Genomic DNA, 20,321 nt, shown 5'->3' with positions numbered 1-20,321 from the left:
TAGTTCAGTGTACTAGATCTACGGGTGGCAAAACTTTACAAACTCTAAAGTATCATTTCATTACACAGAGCTGGAGGCGCTCTGCGATTTGTTACAGACGCACACAAACAGCTATTTCTTTAAAGCAGGTACAAACACTGCATGTGAGATGCATAACTTCCTTCAACTTGGTTTCTGAGGTTTTACGATTCAAACATCTTACCGTAATCCCTTAGCTTCAAGCCAAATTCTGATTTAATTTGACAATGTGGCAAACTTAACTCTGTTGCCTCTCTACATATAACATATCATACAAGAAGAAATATCTGAACAGAATTAACTGACATTGGATACGGTCAGCCGGTGAACTTAAATCTACTATGGAAAAAGTAATTTCGTAATAAACTGAAACAAAAAACACAGCAAATTTGCTTCATTCGACACTGAATATATGTGGAACAAAACTTGCTGCCAGTTATATGGGTGGTCACATTTCGCGTACAATATAAAATCTGCGACGGATGCAAATATAAGCAGTATTTAAAAATTATAGCACCACTTGGCTTTATAAGGGATTAACAACAATGGATATGTTTGTATTTGGATTGTAAAACTAAGCTGTGATAAGTATGTTTGCATGCACAGTTTTTATATTTCCACCCCTTTTCTCTCCTTGCACTTCTCTGGTAGAGTTATACGGATGGTAAGGGTAGTAGGTATCGTAGTTCTGTTTAAAAGGGGATTGTAGGGAAATTATAGTGGGATTGGTGTTTTATTTTCTTTAAAAGGGCATAACAGGGAATTTATAAGGAGAAATTGAAGTTAGTTTTGCTTACAAGTGATTTTTAATAATATATAAATAATTTCCTATCTTGTCCCGGTCGTCCCCATCAAGTTACACCGACAGGCAATTTTTTACATTGCATTTCTCATTTTGTTCCCAGAGAGCCACATAATGTTAAAATCCATTATAGACATTTTTTTACGTAGAATTTCCTGTCAAGTCCGTCAGCGAACTGCATCGTGTTAAACCTATGGACAGTTTTAACATAAATTTTCCATTTGATCCCAAAGAGACACTCTTGTCATAACAACCTAAACCATTTGTAATGACAAAGAAACTTACAAGTTAATTTGTAACATCCACTTTCCACTTGTCTCCATAGTCACATTAATGTTCAACCTATGAATTTTTAACATGGTATTACCCCAATGTGAATAAAATCACATATCCTCTGTTCTAGGTGAAGATCTAACGACGACCGCTTAGGGGTCATGTTCTGGTGACCTTTGGAAATGCAGCGGCATATATTGAAGTTCTTCAGCCACACTGCTCAGACTCCAAAATGCTAAGATAAAAGACTTCATCCGATTTGCTGATAAAATTAGAGATTATGGTAAGAACATTGGTCACTAGAACATGACCACTAAACGGTCGTGTCAGATCTTCACTTAAGTCAGTGGAGATCGGATTTTAATCAGATTTGGAATTTCCCTTGTAGTCACAGGGTATTACTTCCAAAATGGTGGCCTAATGGTAAATTCTCGTTAGAGGACAGAGAGCTGCTGTTGTGGTCATGGTACCGTCTTACATTATTGTTCGTTCTTCTTCTCTACGTGCTGTTTCCTTCGACCTTTGTTTCATTTTTTTTTGGGGGGGGGGTACGTGCATAGCCGAGTGGATCTGAGCGCTTTTGCAAGATAGATATTGGCTGGCTATGCAGTGAGTACCGTTACTGATTATTTATGATATTGTTGAAAGTACAATGTAACTACCTGAAGAGCACCCATAATAATGATGCTAGAGAGCTTCAAATAATAAATGATGGACATAGCTGATATCCTCTTGAATTTGCAAATTTATTTCTATATATGAACCGGTATATGTCCCGATTCACTCTTTGGCATGAAATAATAACTAATAAAAATCTAAAGGTTCTCCGAAATATACCGCGCTATATTAGTTCCATGAAAACCCCCATCTCACACCCACCCCATGTGTATTTCGAGTCTTAACAGACGGGGAATAAGCAAGTAGAGCAATGTATGCTCTAATAAACCTTAATGAAATCTGGAATTGGAAAAAGATGAGCCATGACAATTTTTAAGAAAGTAATACTGACAGATTTTTTTGCAGTTTTTTTTCCGCCAAAAAGGAATATTTGCAAGTTGTTTTATTTCATTATGCCACTTTTGTATAACTTACATTGGTGTGGCTAATTTTATTGTTTAATTTTGTTTTAATTCTGTTAAGTTTCTTCCGATTATGGATGACATTTCCGTTATGAAAGAATTAAAAATTAGTTGCACGGCATTTCTTTACACTGGAGCCTCTAAATTGACCATACAACTCTTATCGGAATAAATAATTAGTATTGTTTTTTCGATTGAAAGTCAGTTTTATATAATAAAAAGACACATTCTGAGAATTGTTTCATTCATTTCCTTCTACGCAACACTTCCTTTACCATATTAAGTCCACTAACGAGGGCATTGAACTAGCAAATAACATGTATTTATTGTACGATCGCAAGCCTATGACGTCATTGACATGCGCATTCGGGGAAAGTCAGTACTTAGCCGTTTCAGCAAAAATTTTATACGCCATAGCGTTGTCAGAGTGAAAAAGAATTTTCCATCATGGAAAAGTCAGCAAGTGATCTTAGTCAGCAGTCTGGCCAGGTACGTAATTTTTGTTTGTCTTTATTTATTTTTCGTTAAATTGGTCTGTTACTAGCATTAAACAGTGTCTTTTCTATGGTGCTTGTGATAGACTTGCCACGAAATTGGCTAAGTCGACAAGATGGCCGAAAATTTTCTAAGTCCAACACAGTAAACAAAGCATGTGCACGTTTTTCAGCCCTTCGTTTTACCTTATTACAAAGTGTATAGCAATTATATTAACAGGTTTAATTTAAATGAGTACTTACAATGTTTTTATCTGTTTCAGGACGAAGGAGTAGGAAAAGAAGCGTCAGAATCAGGTTTGAAACTTTCAAATTTTTTCAAAATCTGTAACTAGCGAGGTCGGACATAGAAATTTTACGACTGACTTTGGGGAACTGACTGGATTCATTTGCATTGAGAAATCTAAAGATATCTTTAATTCAACAAGTTTATATTTCTCAGAAATAGAATAACAATCGTGTACGTTTAAATAATTATATTGGTTTATGTCTAATTAGTTTACATTAGAGATTGATAATAGAAATTTAATTCGAGTCTCACTCAGTCACTGACTTAAATTTTCTTTCTGAATAATTTTTGTTTACAACCACCTGTCAAAACCAGTAGAAAATTCAACTTTAGTTTATTTTCAGGTAAGTCTGTTTGATATAGAATGCTGATTTGATTTGGTTTTCATTTTACTCGCATTTATATTCGTTAAATAGGTGTAAGTTTGTATAAACAGATTCAGCTGTCCTATAGGCAGGTCTTTGTTCGATGTAAGGCACCTCTCAGCTGGTCGGTACTCGCTATAGGCGTACTGGTTCATCTTTGACCTTTATCAACTAAGGCGGAGTTAAAGTCAAGATAGGAGTTTATTGACACTATTGATTTTTTTTTTTTCTCTCTAAAAAAAAAAAAGAAAAGGAATGGTTAATTATGGGATTAATGTGAATTAGCCTTGCATGTGTTGTATCATATTTGTAAACTAAAAGAGTGTTGCAGTAATATATTATATTGTGGTAATCCAAAAGAACACTTTGCTGTCATTAATTTCAGAATATCAGATGCACTCTAGTAAAGATGAGTGAGACCAATAGAAGATGTCTAATAGTGTATCATAAATCTGTTGAAATGAGAAGGAGCATTTGGATAGAAATCTGTCCTTAAAAATGGAAACTTTAAATCAATTATTCTATTGATCTGTTAGAACTTCAAAGGTTTTCCAGGAATGTTGGGCAGTATATATCCTGTTTCATTAATACTTATTAACTGAGACAAAATAATTAATACTGTCTTTGCTCCTTGGGTCCTAATAATGTTGATAAAATTAAACATAAATACACCAGGAATAGAAAAGCAAAAATTAATGCCAGCAAAGCATTGTCACATTAAATAATCACAGTTCATACTACTAATTCCTTTGGAAGAAAAAAATGTTTTCAATCTGCCAAATATCTCTGTTTCTCATTGCTGACCATAGCATTTTTTTCACCCCATAGTGTAACAAAAAAAAAATCCTGACTTCGATTTATGCACCTAATTAAGCCGGTTGTTCCCATTACTTTGAAGCACTTAGAATTATATATACTAATCATTATAAATATATATGTTTAAAAAGAACAACCTGCCTAACCTAATTTTAAAACCAGTGCAATTGGAAACATATTTTTCTTTTAGCCTTAGGGTGAAACCTGGAAGAAACAAGATGAGTGAAAGCTCCCCTTATCTGAACACATCAGCATCAGGTCTTTCAACATTGACTTTACATATCAGATACCTGTGATCTAGTAGTATGCTTTCCCATTTTTCTTTGGAAGACGTGCACTTGCTGTATAGCATGTGACTGAAGATATAAAAATTTTCGGACATTTTTTACCAGGTATCCATCTAACTTAACGATCATTTACCCAGGTACCCAATCACAGGTAATGGTATTAAATGTGAACCTGAATTGCTTTGTTGTAGGTTCAAACATGAGAGGTTTAAGTGTAATTTATTAACTAATATAAGTGGCAAAAAGTGTAATCTGTGTATAACATCAGTCTGTACATTACATGCCATAATTACAGAAAACTGTATGAAAAACAAACATTTATTTCTGCTACTTGCCAGGGTCAGCCAAATTCATGTCGATTAGTAGTTAATACAAGAGTATAGACATGAAAGAAATGGATAAATTATTTATGCATAACAGTCTACATGTCTATAGTAACTTTTGCGAATAGTCACCAATGATGATTGTAGTAGTATCTTTGACCTGCAGTGGTTCATCCCTTAATGATGGTCCGGTGCAACATGTTTTTCAGTTTAGAAAATCCCTCTGCTAATCAGTAAATAAATCTTGGGGAGCACCAATTATAATAATTGATCATAACTCACATGCGTGGACATCTGCGGTAACAATATTTCCACGAGATCGTGTTGTTAAATTTTATTCCCCAGAAAATTCTGGGGAGAATGTTTGATTTTATTCATAAAATAAGTAAATCCGATCCAGTATCAGTGTCATTATTTAGAAGCTCTGATGATAAATACGATCAGTTTGTAAGGCCTAGCGGTGAATTATACAGAAATTAAGATCATCGATGTTGGCTTATGTAAGTATAAATTTACTATCGATGATAAATAAATTTCCCAATGACACAGTTAGAGTAGCTACTGATTCATTTTATATTGATGAAAAACACTCAGCGCTGTTGGAAAATTTAACCGGCGAAGGTACATGGGGCACATGGAGAATCAAAGGCAAGATTATTCTTGATTATTGTGAATCAGCTGATGTTGAAACTAAAAATGAATATTATCGCGATGAAATATGAGAAATTTCTTCGTCGCCGTGTGTGTACAATCCAGTATCTAGATATAAAACAGTCTACATGAACAGGCCTGGTGGTTCTGGTAAAACGACGCGAGTTATAGAATTATTTAGAAACTGACGTGATCATGTTAAGGCCAACAAACAGACTAGCCAAGGAAATGAAGCAATGAGGAGTTAATTCCTGTACTTATCATAGTTTTTTCAAATACAGCGTTGGCACATGGACTTCTGGGGGAAAAATATATCAATAAAATTATTATTTGGGATGAAATATGTACTGTTTCGTTGGAAACATTAAAAATATTTCTTGATTGGTTATTAATGAAAAATACAGCTGTGATAATGTATGGTGATCATGGCCAACCAAGTCCAATTGATGGAACATCTCCACATAATTGGTTAAAGAACTTTGTTGATTATTACAAAGAAGTTGACACTGATTATAGATCACTTGATGCAGAATTAAGTGAATTAAAAAAATTAATTTGATTACAACCAAATAAAATTCATTGTGAAATTATGCGTGAAGTAATTTCAGAAACATCCATGAAGAACTTTTTTAAATCTATGGAGACCAAATGATTTAATAGTTGCTAGTAGAAAAATAGGCAGAGACACACTTCAACGGGAATTATTTCAACTGCAATGAAAGAAATTTCCTATGCTGCTGGTGCCATTATGTTATCGACCAGCAGATACGCGATGACAAAATATTGATGTTGATGTACCGGGACAAGGAAAAAAGAACCTGGTGTTGAATGATATTGTTACCGTTGATATTGATGCTGTCGAGGACGCATTAAATACGGAAAAATCTCCATGGACACTAGGATATGCAATGACAATACATTCATCACAGGGATTAACTATTTCAGATATAGTTGTTTGGATTGTTGGTGATCGCATAGAATGGTCGAATTTAGTTTATTTAGCTGTATCTAGGGTTAGAAAAATATCTCAGTTAAGACAAATTGTCCTAGATGGGTTAATAATTAATGACCTTGATGATTGCGATGACATAATAAAGAAAAAATTATCCAGTTACAAACAATCAGATAAAAAAAATAATTACACTTTTGACCTAAATGTTGAGTTTGTAATGTCGCTGAAACAACAGCAAAATAATCATTGCTCAATTTGTAATTGTATAATGTTATGGAAATATAAAAAAAAATGATTCAAGACAATTTACTGTGGACAGGAAAAATAATAATCTTGGTCATACACGAGAAAATGTCACGTTGGCGTGTTTGGAATGTAATAGACGTGTTATTTAAGTGATTTAGGTGGTAACTGAGTGTCCGCAGGAACTATTTGTAATTCTTCACGTGTAAATCCGCGTTGAGGAGCAAGTGAATCAAGTATATAAATTGCTGGTCTACCAGACGATCTTGTCACGGTGGATATTTTATGTGTTGTAATACTCCAAATAGGATCTGTTGCTCTTTTTCTGCCACCTTGAGGTTCACCTGGTTTATATAAATATCTCACAGTGATACTACCTAGCACCGGCTGTGTTGAAAAAGCACGTCGTCGGATTGGTATGATTGCTTTTGTGATCGCGATGGCCTGTCTCATATTTATTGCTCGTGTTATTTCACTATTTATCGCTAATATTACATCTGGTAATCTTTCAACCCACTCATATGATCTTGAATCCTGAATAAATTCCGTTGCATACTGATATCCAAATAATCTGTCAGCGAGTGTTTTATTAAATCTTTCAACAATTGCCTGATCGTGATGAATTCCAGTATGTCCTCGCCGTATCTTAACGTTATTTTGTTTCATTAACAATGATACAGCACCCAAAAATTCTCTACCAGGATCAACCTGAAGTAAATTTGGCCATCGTAAAGGTCCTCGTTGATAAATTTTATTAAATGCATCTGTGACGTCAACAGCAGTTTTTATTAATAGCAGCTCTGCTTCTTTATATCTACTTGCAATATCAACTACCGTCAACACGTACTTGTATGTTTTTTGACCAACAATATCATGAGGCAAAAACATAATATCAGCTTGATGAACTTCATTAAGGACACTAACGTCAAAGTGTGCGTGTTCAGTTTGCTTAGGTGGTGGCAGATAAATTTGCCATACTGCCTGCTTGGATAACCAGTTTGCTGCAGTTGGAATCTTTACTTTTGCAGCTTTAGCAAGTTTACTAATTGCTGCTTTACCTTTCCAAAATCCAACTGGAGAATAATAAATCGATTCCGTAATATTAATTACCAGCACCTAGCGCTAATCTACTTTTCATTGCAGTATTAATTAACCAACTAGCTAATCTTTCCCTTATTGATTTATTAGGAATAGAATTTAATGTATGAATTAATTTTACATCTGTGAGGTGCCTTTGTTGTAGATCGTTGCTTCAATAAGCAATATCATGAACATAACGTGCTGTATTAATAGCATTTACCGGATCTTCATTTAATTTTAGTTGATCATGATCATCAAGTCTAATATTGAGTCGGGTTCCTGGACCACAATAATTATATCCAGGAATATGTTTTTGTCCTGGATATTTAGCCCAAGGAACACCAGGTAATTTTACTGTGCTGCAACATCACTGCCCTTTGTTTCTTTTTGTTTTTAAATTGATTTTATTTTGGCTGGCTTTGCTCGTTGACTAGATGAAAAAAATCTGAATTTCTTTGTGCCACATTTCGCACATGTACCTGTCGCGGCCGATCTCTTATTGCGCGTAACAACCATAGTTAGGCCAGTTGTTGGAGTACGCGAGCAACATTTAACACAATATAAATCCATGGTATAATTATATCATGAATGTAATTGATTTTTCCACCACAAAAAAAAAACAGGAACCAATTAAACATCACGCAGCGTTGCCAGATTCTATTAGAATGATCATAATAGGTCCATCTTTTAGTGGAAAAACACAGTTGTTGCTTAATTTGATAATGAGATGGCTAAAATGGGATAAATTATATTTAGTAGCACCATCGGTTGATGAACAGCGATGTTATGAAGTATTAAAAGATTTTAATGAAAATGCGTGATTATTAAATGAACATCACGATGATATTATTGAATTTATCACTGATGTCAATGATGCACCATCCGTTGATGATCTTGATGGAAGTATCAATAATTTAGTTGTGTACGATGACGTAATGTTAGACAAACAATCGAATCCTGCAAGGATATTTTCTCGTGGTAGACATAAAAACACTGGTATTATTTATGTTACTCAAAGATAGACTCAAATTCCAAAGGTAATTAGACATAATTGTAATATTCTGGCTGTATTTAACAGCGTTGATACGCACATGTTAAGAAATATTCACCAAACATGGTGCAGCGGCGACATGGATATTATTAAATTTAAAAACTTATTTAGTCGTGCTCAGTTAACTCCACATGGATTTATAACGATAAATTTGCATGACCCTAGAACACGATATAGAATTGGCCTTGACAAAATATTTTAACTATGAACAGCAGCAGGGAGGGTCTGGTCTTATGTTAATTCATGATGTTGTCTTGGTGTTACTTAATATATTTAATCCTTAAAGAAGCTTCTATTTTGGTAAATAAAGCCTTTTCCCAACGATTTTTTGTGGAAGCCTTTATTCGAAGAAATCAATGGGAATCAAGTAGAGACTGTTTGCCCTCCCTGCTGCTATGGGCTGTTTAATGACTGAATCCTCCTTTTTTTATCGCGTTCAGAATAATTGTCAATACAGTGCTTTTTCTGAAGGTGTTCATTATTCTACATTTATTTTCAAAATGGCCATCATCTGAAAGATTGATACATAATTCCAACTGATTACAACAACGAACACAATACGCGAAAACATTTGTTTATTATGTCATGTCTTTTTGTTTTTGTTGATTAGTCTGGTTTCTGGAGTGGTCTATTACATTTTATAGGAAACGAGTCTACGAAGCAGGGTATCGGACTAACTGTTGATACACTACCAAACAAGATTCCTTTTTATAAATCAACTGCATGATTTCGTGAGACAATCATTTATGTCGAAACTCAATTTTTTGGATTGTTCTGTTACTAAAATATTGATGCTGTGATTTCATTGCAAGTAATAGTGAAACTTATTATCATCCTTGAAAATATCTCTACGTGCAAATTCTGGAATTCTCTTAAACTTGTTTTCCCCCACAATTGTCCATATCTGTGAAACAAAAATCTTTTATTTACGAAGTACTCATTACGCTTGGTTACCTTGATCTCTTGAATCACAGTTGTGATTGAGTATTGTTAATTTAAGGTAGTTTAATTAGATTACATGCACAATAACATTTATAACAGTGTTCAGTTGATCAACTGAAATGATTTACCTGACATATGACTGGAGCCGCTGGTTCGCATGTAGGATTTGTATGCCTTTTAACTTTTGTTTATTCCACTTCCTTTATTTGATTCCAAAGACGTAATTAATGTGATAATAGAAAAGGAGGCCCACTTTTTATTTAGTGCAACAATACAACAAATGGTTCCGCTAGTCCGATATCAGAACATGGTCGGCACTTAATTAACTTCTCAGAGAAACGCTCGCAGACCTAGCTGTTGTGGTATATTGACATATTTTACGTTTAATTACAAGATGACACATTGCATTTATGATGATTACATAATTAAAAGATAGAACTATAACCCAAGTTTCAATTGATACAAAAAATTATTTAATTTTTATTTATGCATCAAATTACTGGCTCCACTAGCTGTAAGTGACATTTTCATTGATCAAAATTTCCTTGAGTATCATTAATTACAGTGTACTAAAAATGTCGTTTGGAGAGAAATGTAACAAATTTATGACTTCTTTTTAAAGTTGATATTTCATAATGTTGATTAAAAGTTACCAGGTAATTGGAAAAATCTTCTGTACATGGCTTTTCAAAGTTTTTTTGCTGTACATGTATCATCAGGGGTCATGCTACCAGGTGAAGTGGCCGACTAAGTCGTCTGAAAAATTGTAAACTTCGCCTTCTTTTGTTAGGAAAGTCAAAATGACTTTGCCTTTTGATTTTTTTTAGATCACTGTCATTTTTTAGATGCTCCCTCGCTTTGGTCAAGTTAACTCCAGTGTTATATAGGCATCAAGCCATGAAATAGTTGGTCGTAATACCAGTTATGCTGACAAACTCTTGCACATTCATTGTTTGTACCCTAATTTTTCTTTTCTTTTCAATGTAACCAGAACCATACCTTTTGTATTTTATTTATTTAATGATGGCAGGAATGTTGCTGATGAGCTTTTGTTTGATATATAAAAGAAGTTTCTGAATAACTTTGATTGCATCAATCTGAAGAAGTTGCAGTGATTTATCAGGCAAACAGAAGAATCTGTACATGGTTTTTCATAGTTTTTGTGCCTTACATGTATCATCAGGGGTCAGTCCAAAGATCTCGGAAACGCTTAATTATGCATATTTAGATGCATTTTTTTATATATCTGGGATGCAGAATATCACCCACGCAGGAGTCCTACATATGCACATTTTGTTGCAAACAGGAAAGTTTTGCGGCACAATAAATGTTCTAATCACTATGAAAAATGAAACAGTTATTTAAGTTTGTTGCTGACTTTCTTTGATGAAAGGTCTTTGGCTTGCTTTGATGAAGGTGCATGTGTTATTGAAGGCACCGTTAAAGGCTCTCTTTGAAGGACCAAACAAATACCCATTATTGCTGTGGCAACATCAAATAATTGTAGCACATTGAAACAGATTTTTTTTTATTTGCTTGGTATATCGGTGCTTCAAAACTAATCAGTTTTCTTTGAAGTTGCAGGAAAACTATTTTTTTCAGTAATTTAAAAAAAAAATTGCTGTCCTCTGGTCGACTGTAGTCATTTCCCGTTCTCGCGTTCAGAGGTGGTTGATTGTAGCTAGTCAGTTGCATGGCTATTTTGGTTATATTACAGCATACAATACCATGGCCAGACACCAGCATAAGCGGATTGTGATATAACAATGCACTGTTGGGGTGGTTTGTCAATATGAAACAAGGATTTGTTTTTGTCACAATAGATTCCAGTGCATTTTTATATCCAAGTTTGCGGGGGACCTGTCATGGTGCCTTTGAATTTCTTCACTCCAGAGCCAAGACTGTATCTACAGTTGTTATCAGCCAAAAATGTTGCAACCAAAAATATCTCCAGATGGTACATTTTGTTGCTAATTAGGAGGGAAAAAATTGCAATTTGCAACATTGCCATAGCTCAGCGCGATTTCTGTTACTGTGTTCATTTCTGATTGTAGCCATATAAATATTGCATTCGACCTCGAAATCAAGGCACATCGAGACTTGAACAAAATGCTGTGTGGAAATTTGGATAAGTATTTTGGGGTTAAATGGAAAACTGATGAAAATTATAATGAGATTCAGAACTCTGCTAAAGTTGCTAGAACTGATAGTTCGGATGGGACAATAGCCCAAGTGTAAGAAAGTGTGTGATGCCTGGCTTAGTGTTTGGAATAAAAACTTTCTTTGGATTTACAAAATTCGTTCTGATTGACAAACAGAAACTATATGCCAGTGGTTTAAGAATGTGAAAAGTTACACTCGATGGCAACTACTGGTTCTTCTAAACTGCAAAGTTCCACATTTTCTAGGCACGATATATCTTGAGACCATCTACTTGCTAGGTAGTCATAAAAATCATTGCACTGCACACTAGCAAGAGCCTGTACAACTCTGCTTCAAGAGTACAGAGATTTCCAGACTTTGCAGTCCTACCTGTGATTGTGTTGGTGTCACCAGTGACATCCATGGCATGCAAGAGAGGCTTCAGTGTGCAGAACAAAATCAAGACCAAGGGAAGGTCCAGAATAAAACATGAGACCTTAACACAAATGATGCGAGTCAGACAAGAGGGACCTAGTGTGGAGGAATACAATCCAAAGCCAAGCATAATTAAATTTTGTGAAACGTGACATAGACAAAAGTGAAATATATTGTAGTTAAAGAATGATATTTGTACATGATATCAATTTTAATACATAGTTTTTTTGATAGAACAATAACTGATTACAAATAAATAAAAGTTTTGTGTCTGTTTATTCCATGCATTTTAATGGACATTTAGCCACTTCAGCATGTTTTTGGGAGAGGACTGCAACTTTTGCTGGTGGGACTCTTACCAAGTTATTAGTCCTGGACTCCTAGTTTTAAAATCCTAGTGAGACCTCGGTGGTCACACTGCCAGGTGAAGTGAGTGACTAAGTCACCTAAAACAATGTAAACTTACACCTTCTTCTGTTAGGAAAGTGAAAACAACTTTGCCCTGTGATTTTTTGAGGAAAATGATATGACCATCCTTTTTAGATGCTCCCTCGCCTTGGCCAAGTTAGTTTCAGTGTTATGTTTTATAAACTCAAGGCAAAATGTAGGCTTCAGGCCATCAGGTAGTTGGTGTTGATATCAGTTATGCTGACAAACTTTGCACATTCACAGGCATGTGTTTTGACAGCATATTGATCATAATCCATTTCCTGAGCAAGTTGGCAACTATTAAGCCTGATTTCTGCAAGTTATCGTTTCATGATAAAAACATACAAACTTGTATTTTGAAACTTAAACTTATGTAAATTGCAAGTTGAGTTTTAAGAATAGAATCATTAACATGAATGTTTTAACTGCCACATTACCTTTTTTTATTGATAAAAATCAGTTTGGAACTGCAAGTGAACCTGTCATGGAGAAATAATTGTTCTGGGAAGTACTGTTTTATGAGATTCTGTATACCATTAGGCAATTATATTCAGTAAAATCTGTAAGTCATGGAGAGCAGAGTCTAAATATTTATTACTTTATTAAAGATTTAGTGTTAAAATGCAATTATGTAGGTAATACATATATATTACAATGCTGTGTTGTAGAATTCAAGAGATGCTGTAAGGTCAAGGTTGTATTCTGAGTTTGCTCATTTTTTGAAAATATGAAGACAAAGAAAAGAAAAAACAGCAAAGAAATACTATTTGACCAGTGCCTAACGTTACACCAAGTATGTAGACAAATAATACAATCTTACATTTGCAGTTCTATCGATGAACTGTTGTAACAAAGCTATAAAGTGAGTGGTTACATTAAGAAAACCCCTCTTTCTAAAAATAGATGCACTTGCATGTTGGTTGTGTCGATTCGGTTAAAAAAGGGTTTAATTCATTTATATACTGACTATAATTCTTCATTGTGTTGTTTATGAACAAACAGTTACAGTAAAGTTTTATTGGCAACAAAAAAATTACAACTAATAGTATGATCTAAAAGATGTGTGCATATGCTCTCATGTACATGGTATAGTGGTTGTTTCAAACAAGTTTAGAAATCATCTCAAATGCCATTTTATAATGAACTTAAAATGAAAGTAAAAAGAAAAAATTCTTGATTTGATTAAGCATTTGTACTAATTACAATACTGTAATCTAGTTGCCCAGTTAAAACTCATAGTGTATAGCTTCTTTTGTTTTCTTTTTAAGTCCTATTGCCAGAATACACTGAATTTGAATATGATAGTTTTTAAACATGCACTAAATGTGTTTATAATATAGATAGAACTTGAAAATGAAGTACAGTGTGACCCCGCTATAGCACACTCCGTTGTAACACGAATTCAGATATAACACGGTTGTGGTGTGGCTCCCAAAATTTTATATAAATGTATTTTTCTCGTACACATTTTGGGGAAGAGATCTCATATGAATATTACAAGATGATCGTGGCGTGGCTCCTGAAAATTTATGTGTTTTTCTCTTACCCAAAAATGTAGTTTTTTCTTCTTAAAAGTACAAAATATAACATGTACAAAGTTTATTCTGGAATCATGTAGGGTTTTCCAGTGTTGCAAACTTGGATTTATTTTCTTTATTGGTGGCAAATTATACCATCTGGCGATTTTTTTTTTTTGTTACTGGCAACATTGTTGGCTGTTTAAACTTGTATATATGACCATTGGTTTGGCGTGGAGAAATTCAGAGGGTCCCATGAAAGGAAGCCGCAAACTGGATATAAAATGCACTGAAATTTATCTATTGTTACATGAACAAATTCTTTGTCCTTGTTGACAAACCATCTAAACAGTGCATAGTTATATCATAATCTGCTTATCTTGACATCTAGCATGAGGACTGTATGTTGTGATATATCCGCTTTTTTGTTGTTGACATTTCTGGTAACGGAGATCAACTGGATGAGGCATTATCTTGTAATCTATCTATGGTTGGAATTTTGGCCGCTAGCTTGTAATTACTATATTTAAATAGACGGACGTTTGTATGTGGATGGTAAGTAAAATTCCTCTTCTTTTCACTTAGAATTAAATCCTTCAGAACACTCACATTTTCTGTAATAATTCCTGTCATCAGACCAGAACACCTGCGTTTCTATCGTCCATTGACCCATTGTTAAATTTCTGACGCATACCAAAAAATATCTTATTGGTTTATTCAATAGGCAGGGAGGAACAGTAACTAGAATAGACCAAACGATGGCCAGTTCCTTTTTAAAAACATACCCAGATGAAATAGTTTGCTGAATTTTCAAAGGAAACATTACTTTTGAAGCACCGATTGTTATGAAAATGTACTCAGCAAATGGAAAAAAATCAGTCTCAGTCATGCAATACAATTATTTGATGTTGCCGCTACAATAGGTAATGGGCATTTGTTTGGTTCTCCAAAGATGTCCTTTAGCAGTGACTTCAATAATGCATGCACCCTTCATCAAAGATGCATTTTGCATTTTCCAACGTGACTGGAACATGTTAACTGTGCCAAGAAAGTTTCCTTTTTGCAAAAAGTTTATGCTTATGAACACAACCAACAGCGGCTTAAAACACAAACTAGCTTTTACTGACTTGGGACGTACGGAAAAGTTAATGTGCTTCATCATTGATTGTGTTATGTTTTTCCACTGAATTCAGACCAATATGACCTGTGACAGAATTATTGAATATTTTAGATCTATGTGTGTGCATATTTTCGATGGAGACACTTGTATTGTGGATGTATATGATGAGATTCATAGGTGAGAACACGGTGTTGATACTCTATTCTTGCTATACATTAAACATAAACAGTATTCACATATATATACCAATTCGTGGTTCTCTAAATAAAGGAAACTGTTATTATCTGCCTTCTGTTTTCACTACAGGTGTATTTCTCATTTAATATGCATCGATTTAAGGTGGTAACTGTGCTGATGACGAACATATTTTACCACCCACATTTATTACCTACCCTCCTGCAAACGTGGTTTGGTCTATAACATGGTTGGCTTCTATGGCTCAAAACTACCTTGTTATAGCGGGGTCACACTATATTGCTTAAAACCAACATTAAATGCAAATCAGCATACTGGGAAATAGATGACATAATTTAATTAAGAGAATAAAAAACAACACACACACACGCATATATATATTGCGTGTCGTGCTTTGTTCCCACTTCTCCCTGTTCAGATTCCACTTCTCCCAGTTCTTTCCAACAGATGTCACTTCTCGCTAAAATTAAAGTCTAGTTTGACTCCCATTCATGTTTTTTTTTTTAAGTACATGGGATTAGTTTTTCATGAGGACAAATATATTTTCTCTAGGAATTATCATTAGAGACTTGTAAGAAAAGTAAAAGACAGATTTAGAATAAAGTTTTGGGCCAGGTGTGATGGAGTTGTCTCCTGCATGGGTATTTTTCTGCTGTATTGTGGCAAGAAGGATCAGTGAACTCCATGCAAGATATGGATTGGGGTATCTCACTATTCATGATCTAGCACAAGATCTGGTGGGGAAAAAAATCATATATACTTTAATAGGTACTTTTCCAGTATTACCTTGTGGCACTATATGCAGCAGTCACAAAATCCACAACCTATGTGAATGAATCTTATGCAGTTACTGTTTTGGAATGACAGCAATATTGTCATGGTTATTTACAACAATATTGATGATGATGATTTAATCTGTGAGCGACAGGTGAGTAGAGATAAGGTCAATGTCACCCAGGCAAGGGCTGTCCATTTGCATAACAAGCATATGAATGTATTCATGACCAGTTGAGAAAGCAATATGCTGACCAAGTAAAAAATACACCTGTTACGTTGTTTGGTTCATCATACATTGCTATTGAGTATGCTTACTTGATCCACAAGCTGTTATCAACCAGGCAGATAAGCAGGTTCCGATAAACACATACCAACTTTATCATGGAACTTAGAAGAGATCTAATTGCCAACTTTTGCAGAAGAAAACAGTTGACTCTGAGGGATAATGGTGGTTCAGAGAGATTCTTGTGCTGTCTTGTCAGCAACAACATACTCATGCACGCTTACCTGGACTAAGAACGAGAAGTAAACACAGTTTTCAGAGAAAAGTTCATTGTGCAACTGGTAGCTGTGTGTGCAGTATCCATATGTGCCATGTCTGCTTCCTTGCAGTACATCATAAGCAATGAACCAAATTGTGTTTCAAATAGACTATAAGATTTAATTTTCTATTTGCAACTAAAGCAGAAAAATTAGGTTCAGCTGTGTTTTGTAACCTATTTTTCAGCTGTTTAGTGATGTTGCAACTGTTCACTGTATGGAAAACCTTGTTTCAAGTTGAACATTAATTTCCTGCTATTGTTTTGATGTATAATATATATGATATATGGACTTTGTAAACAAGAAAGAAACAGAGAAACAGGTCAGCATTATATTCCAGTTCTGTTACTTCAAATCTCTCAGGGGGCACCTTGGCTAATACTATGCAGTATTACATAATGGAGTGAAAAGTCATCATTAGGTTTTTGGTTTTATGCAAATAATGCCAATCTGCTATCAGTTGTGGCCACTGTTATAAAGTTGACAGTGTCAGGGACCCTCTTATGGCAGTTAGGTTAGAATTTATAAATTAATGCATGAAATTACCAAGTTTTTTGTCTTTTTCATATCCTTGTGCACTTTGTTATTAAAATTGGTGGTGGGGTACAAACAAATCATAGGGTGTGCAATCATTACATTGCTACACACTGGACAATGCTGACCTTTATTAAGCCAAACAAAAATGTGTTTCTGGTTGACTGACCATCTCTGTTTTGCCTTACCTTAGCAAACTTCAGAATAAGTCAGATCAGAAAAAAGGACAAATCAACAACGCTTTACAGACAAAGAAGAATATGAAAATAATGTATTACTGCACCTGCCTATGATCATTATAGTATTCCAGATCACGATCATTCAGTGAAAGGTATACTTCCAGACTAGTTAAAGTGAGTGCTGAACATAAGTAAATGATCAAGATTTTGTGTTTGTATTCTGATTTTAATCCATATGGATTTTGCCCTTTGTGATTAGAATTTGACCAGCTGCAGAACCAGGTTAGTCGTAACAAGATATCATATTCAGACTTGCTGTAAATTGTAATTCTGGCATGCAGTATATTGATTACACTTTTTATGCCCAAAATAACACTTTTTTGCCACTTATGCAGGGCTTCCGATGATACACAAATGTGCGTCCGTGACACAATACAGTTAAAAATCACGCATTAAAATCCCAGCTTAATAGCCCCGTTGGATGTAATAATAATTGCTGACCAAGTCGATTTCCAGCTTGCAGATAAGTTCAAGGTTTCACAAAACAGAGGTCTGAAGGATTTTTTACCCATCTGTTGAGGTCATGCTTGTTAATTATGCATTGTGTTCATTTCTGCGTGTAGCTGAACAAGTATAGTGCACATGATCTCGAAATTACGATGCACTAAAGATTCAGATTAAATTAGAAGATAAACCCTACAGTAATAAATATTACTCACCTTTGTTGCTTTCAAATTTGGATAAGTATTTAGGGGTTAAACACATACATGCCACCCGGTATGCTTTAGTTTGAAATCATTACATCCTTTGTTTTTTTTTTGACAAGTTACGTTTTATGTTCTCCAAGATATAGATTACGCTGTTTTGGTAAATTAGTTCTATTTATCATTTTTAATATCACCTGTTTAATTCGACTTGTGTAAATTTGACAATCTGCTTTAAAAATAATACTATTGCATAAGACTTTTCCTCATTTTCTGTTTATAGCAGCTGCATATGACCCATTTTATTTTGAAGAAAACAGATGGGATTCATCATTTTTTAACTTAGCTTCACAGATTCATTATATTCATAATAAAACTAGGTAGCGGACCAGTAATAATAATAATAATAATAATAATGAGGACTTTGTGTAGCGCCTAATCTTTAGAAGCTCTAAGCGCTTTACAACATTAGACATCACCTATAAGATAAAAAACATATAATGAAATGATTACAAAAACAAACACCATGAAATTAGAAAACATTAAAAAAAACATGCTGAGAATATTTAAGGTAGGAAACATTTTTCAGTCTTTTAAGTTTGTTCTTGCAGTCGAAATAAGTGAGTTTTGAGAGCCCTCTTGAATGTGATTACTGTGTCTTTGTGTCTAAGTTCAGTGGGCAATTCATTCCACATTACTGGGCCCTGGTATGCAAAAAAACGCTGTCCATATGACTTTGTTTTCATAGTGGGAATAATGAGTATATGATTGTCAGAAGAGGAGCGTAAGTATCTTGCTGGTGTGTACACATGGGTGAGGTCGGATAGGTATGTTGGACTAGAGTCCGACAGTGAAATGTAGCACAGAGAACAAATTTTGTGTTTGATTCTGGATCAAATGGATAGCCATTGTAGGGTACAGAGCAGCGGGGAGGTGTGCTCAGCTGTGTTTTGAACTTTTTGAAGTTTCTGGAGCAGATATTGAGATGAACCAGAAAGAATTGAGTTACAATAGTCCAGTCTTGAAAGTACTAATGAACACACAAGTGTTTTAGTGGCATCCACTGAAAGATATTTGCGAATTGAGCTGATGCGTCTCAGCTCAAGATATGCAGCCTTGCATATGTTCATGACATGTTGGTGCAATGTGAGAGTACTGTCCAGAGTAACACCTAGGTTTTGTACTGATTGTGTGAATTTAATGTTGGTGTTGCTGATATTTATTGTTTGAGGTAAAAGATTTGAATCAGAAAGTCTTGGTGCTGTGATCAGAATGGCCTCAGTTTTATCATCATTCATCTGCAGCTTGTTACATGTCATTCATGATTTCACATCAGAAATGCACCTCTCTACACCTTGGATGGTATTATCAACGTCAATATATGGTTTTGTAGAAAATGGTACCAGATTAAACGCAAGACTCTTTACGGTGTGACTTGAAAAATGTTAGAGAAGATGGATCTTTACAAACTTTAAAAGAAGAATATGAGGTTGATGTAATACAGCACTTGAGATTCTGCACATGAATGCTCATTGCAAACTTTAAAAATTAATTCACTATCATCCATTTCTGTGGTTAAGATGCCTCACCTGATATTTTTGTTTTGTTTTGAAGGGCATGTCATATTACTGTCTAAATACGACCTTCTTTAGCGTGTTCCCAAGTCGACTGATGTGATATCAATTTTAGTACATGAATATTTAAAGAATTACATATAAGTAAAACTGGCAAAGTTTTGTGTCTCTTTATTCCTGGCATTATTGGACATTTATCCACTTCATGTATTCCCAATATGCTTGTGTTACTTTTACCTGGTGGAACTCCTATTTTCCCCAACATTCTAGTGAGACCTCTCTCTCACACAAACTCACACACACAGACACCAAACTTCCTGTAGAAACTATAAAGTGAGACCCTTTTACATCTTGTAAGGACCCTATAAGATTCAAATGTATGGGTCCTTGGGACTCCTTAAAATATCTATTTGATGGAATCCCTGCTTATAATAGCAATAATTACACTTATGCCTCTTTGGGGATTGGCATGTATGTATTCCTCCAAAACCTTTTTTAGTATAGCCTTGG

General features: G+C 34.7%; 1 protein-coding gene across 1 annotated transcript in view; it reads left to right on the top strand.

The window, feature by feature from the left end:
* The first annotated feature begins 2,515 nt into the window (after positions 1–2,515).
* LOC149782870 (DNA topoisomerase I, mitochondrial-like) overlaps positions 2,516–20,321 on the top strand; it is a 67,349-nt gene continuing 49,543 nt past the window's right edge. Inside the window, exons 1-2 of the mRNA XM_089934403.1 lie at positions 2,516–2,661; positions 2,930–2,963. Coding sequence (XP_089790529.1) covers positions 2,620–2,661; positions 2,930–2,963 — 76 coding nt within the window. The 5' untranslated portion in view covers positions 2,516–2,619. The remainder of the gene's footprint in view (positions 2,662–2,929; positions 2,964–20,321) is intronic.

The sequence above is a fragment of the Sinohyriopsis cumingii genome, chromosome 15, assembly GCF_028554795.1.
Source record: "Sinohyriopsis cumingii isolate HCF-2022 chromosome 15, ASM2855479v2, whole genome shotgun sequence".
Classification (NCBI taxonomy): Eukaryota; Metazoa; Mollusca; class Bivalvia; order Unionida; family Unionidae; genus Sinohyriopsis; species Sinohyriopsis cumingii.
The sequence above is the reverse complement of the archived record's forward strand: the minus strand, read 5'-3'. Positions and strand labels throughout refer to the sequence as shown.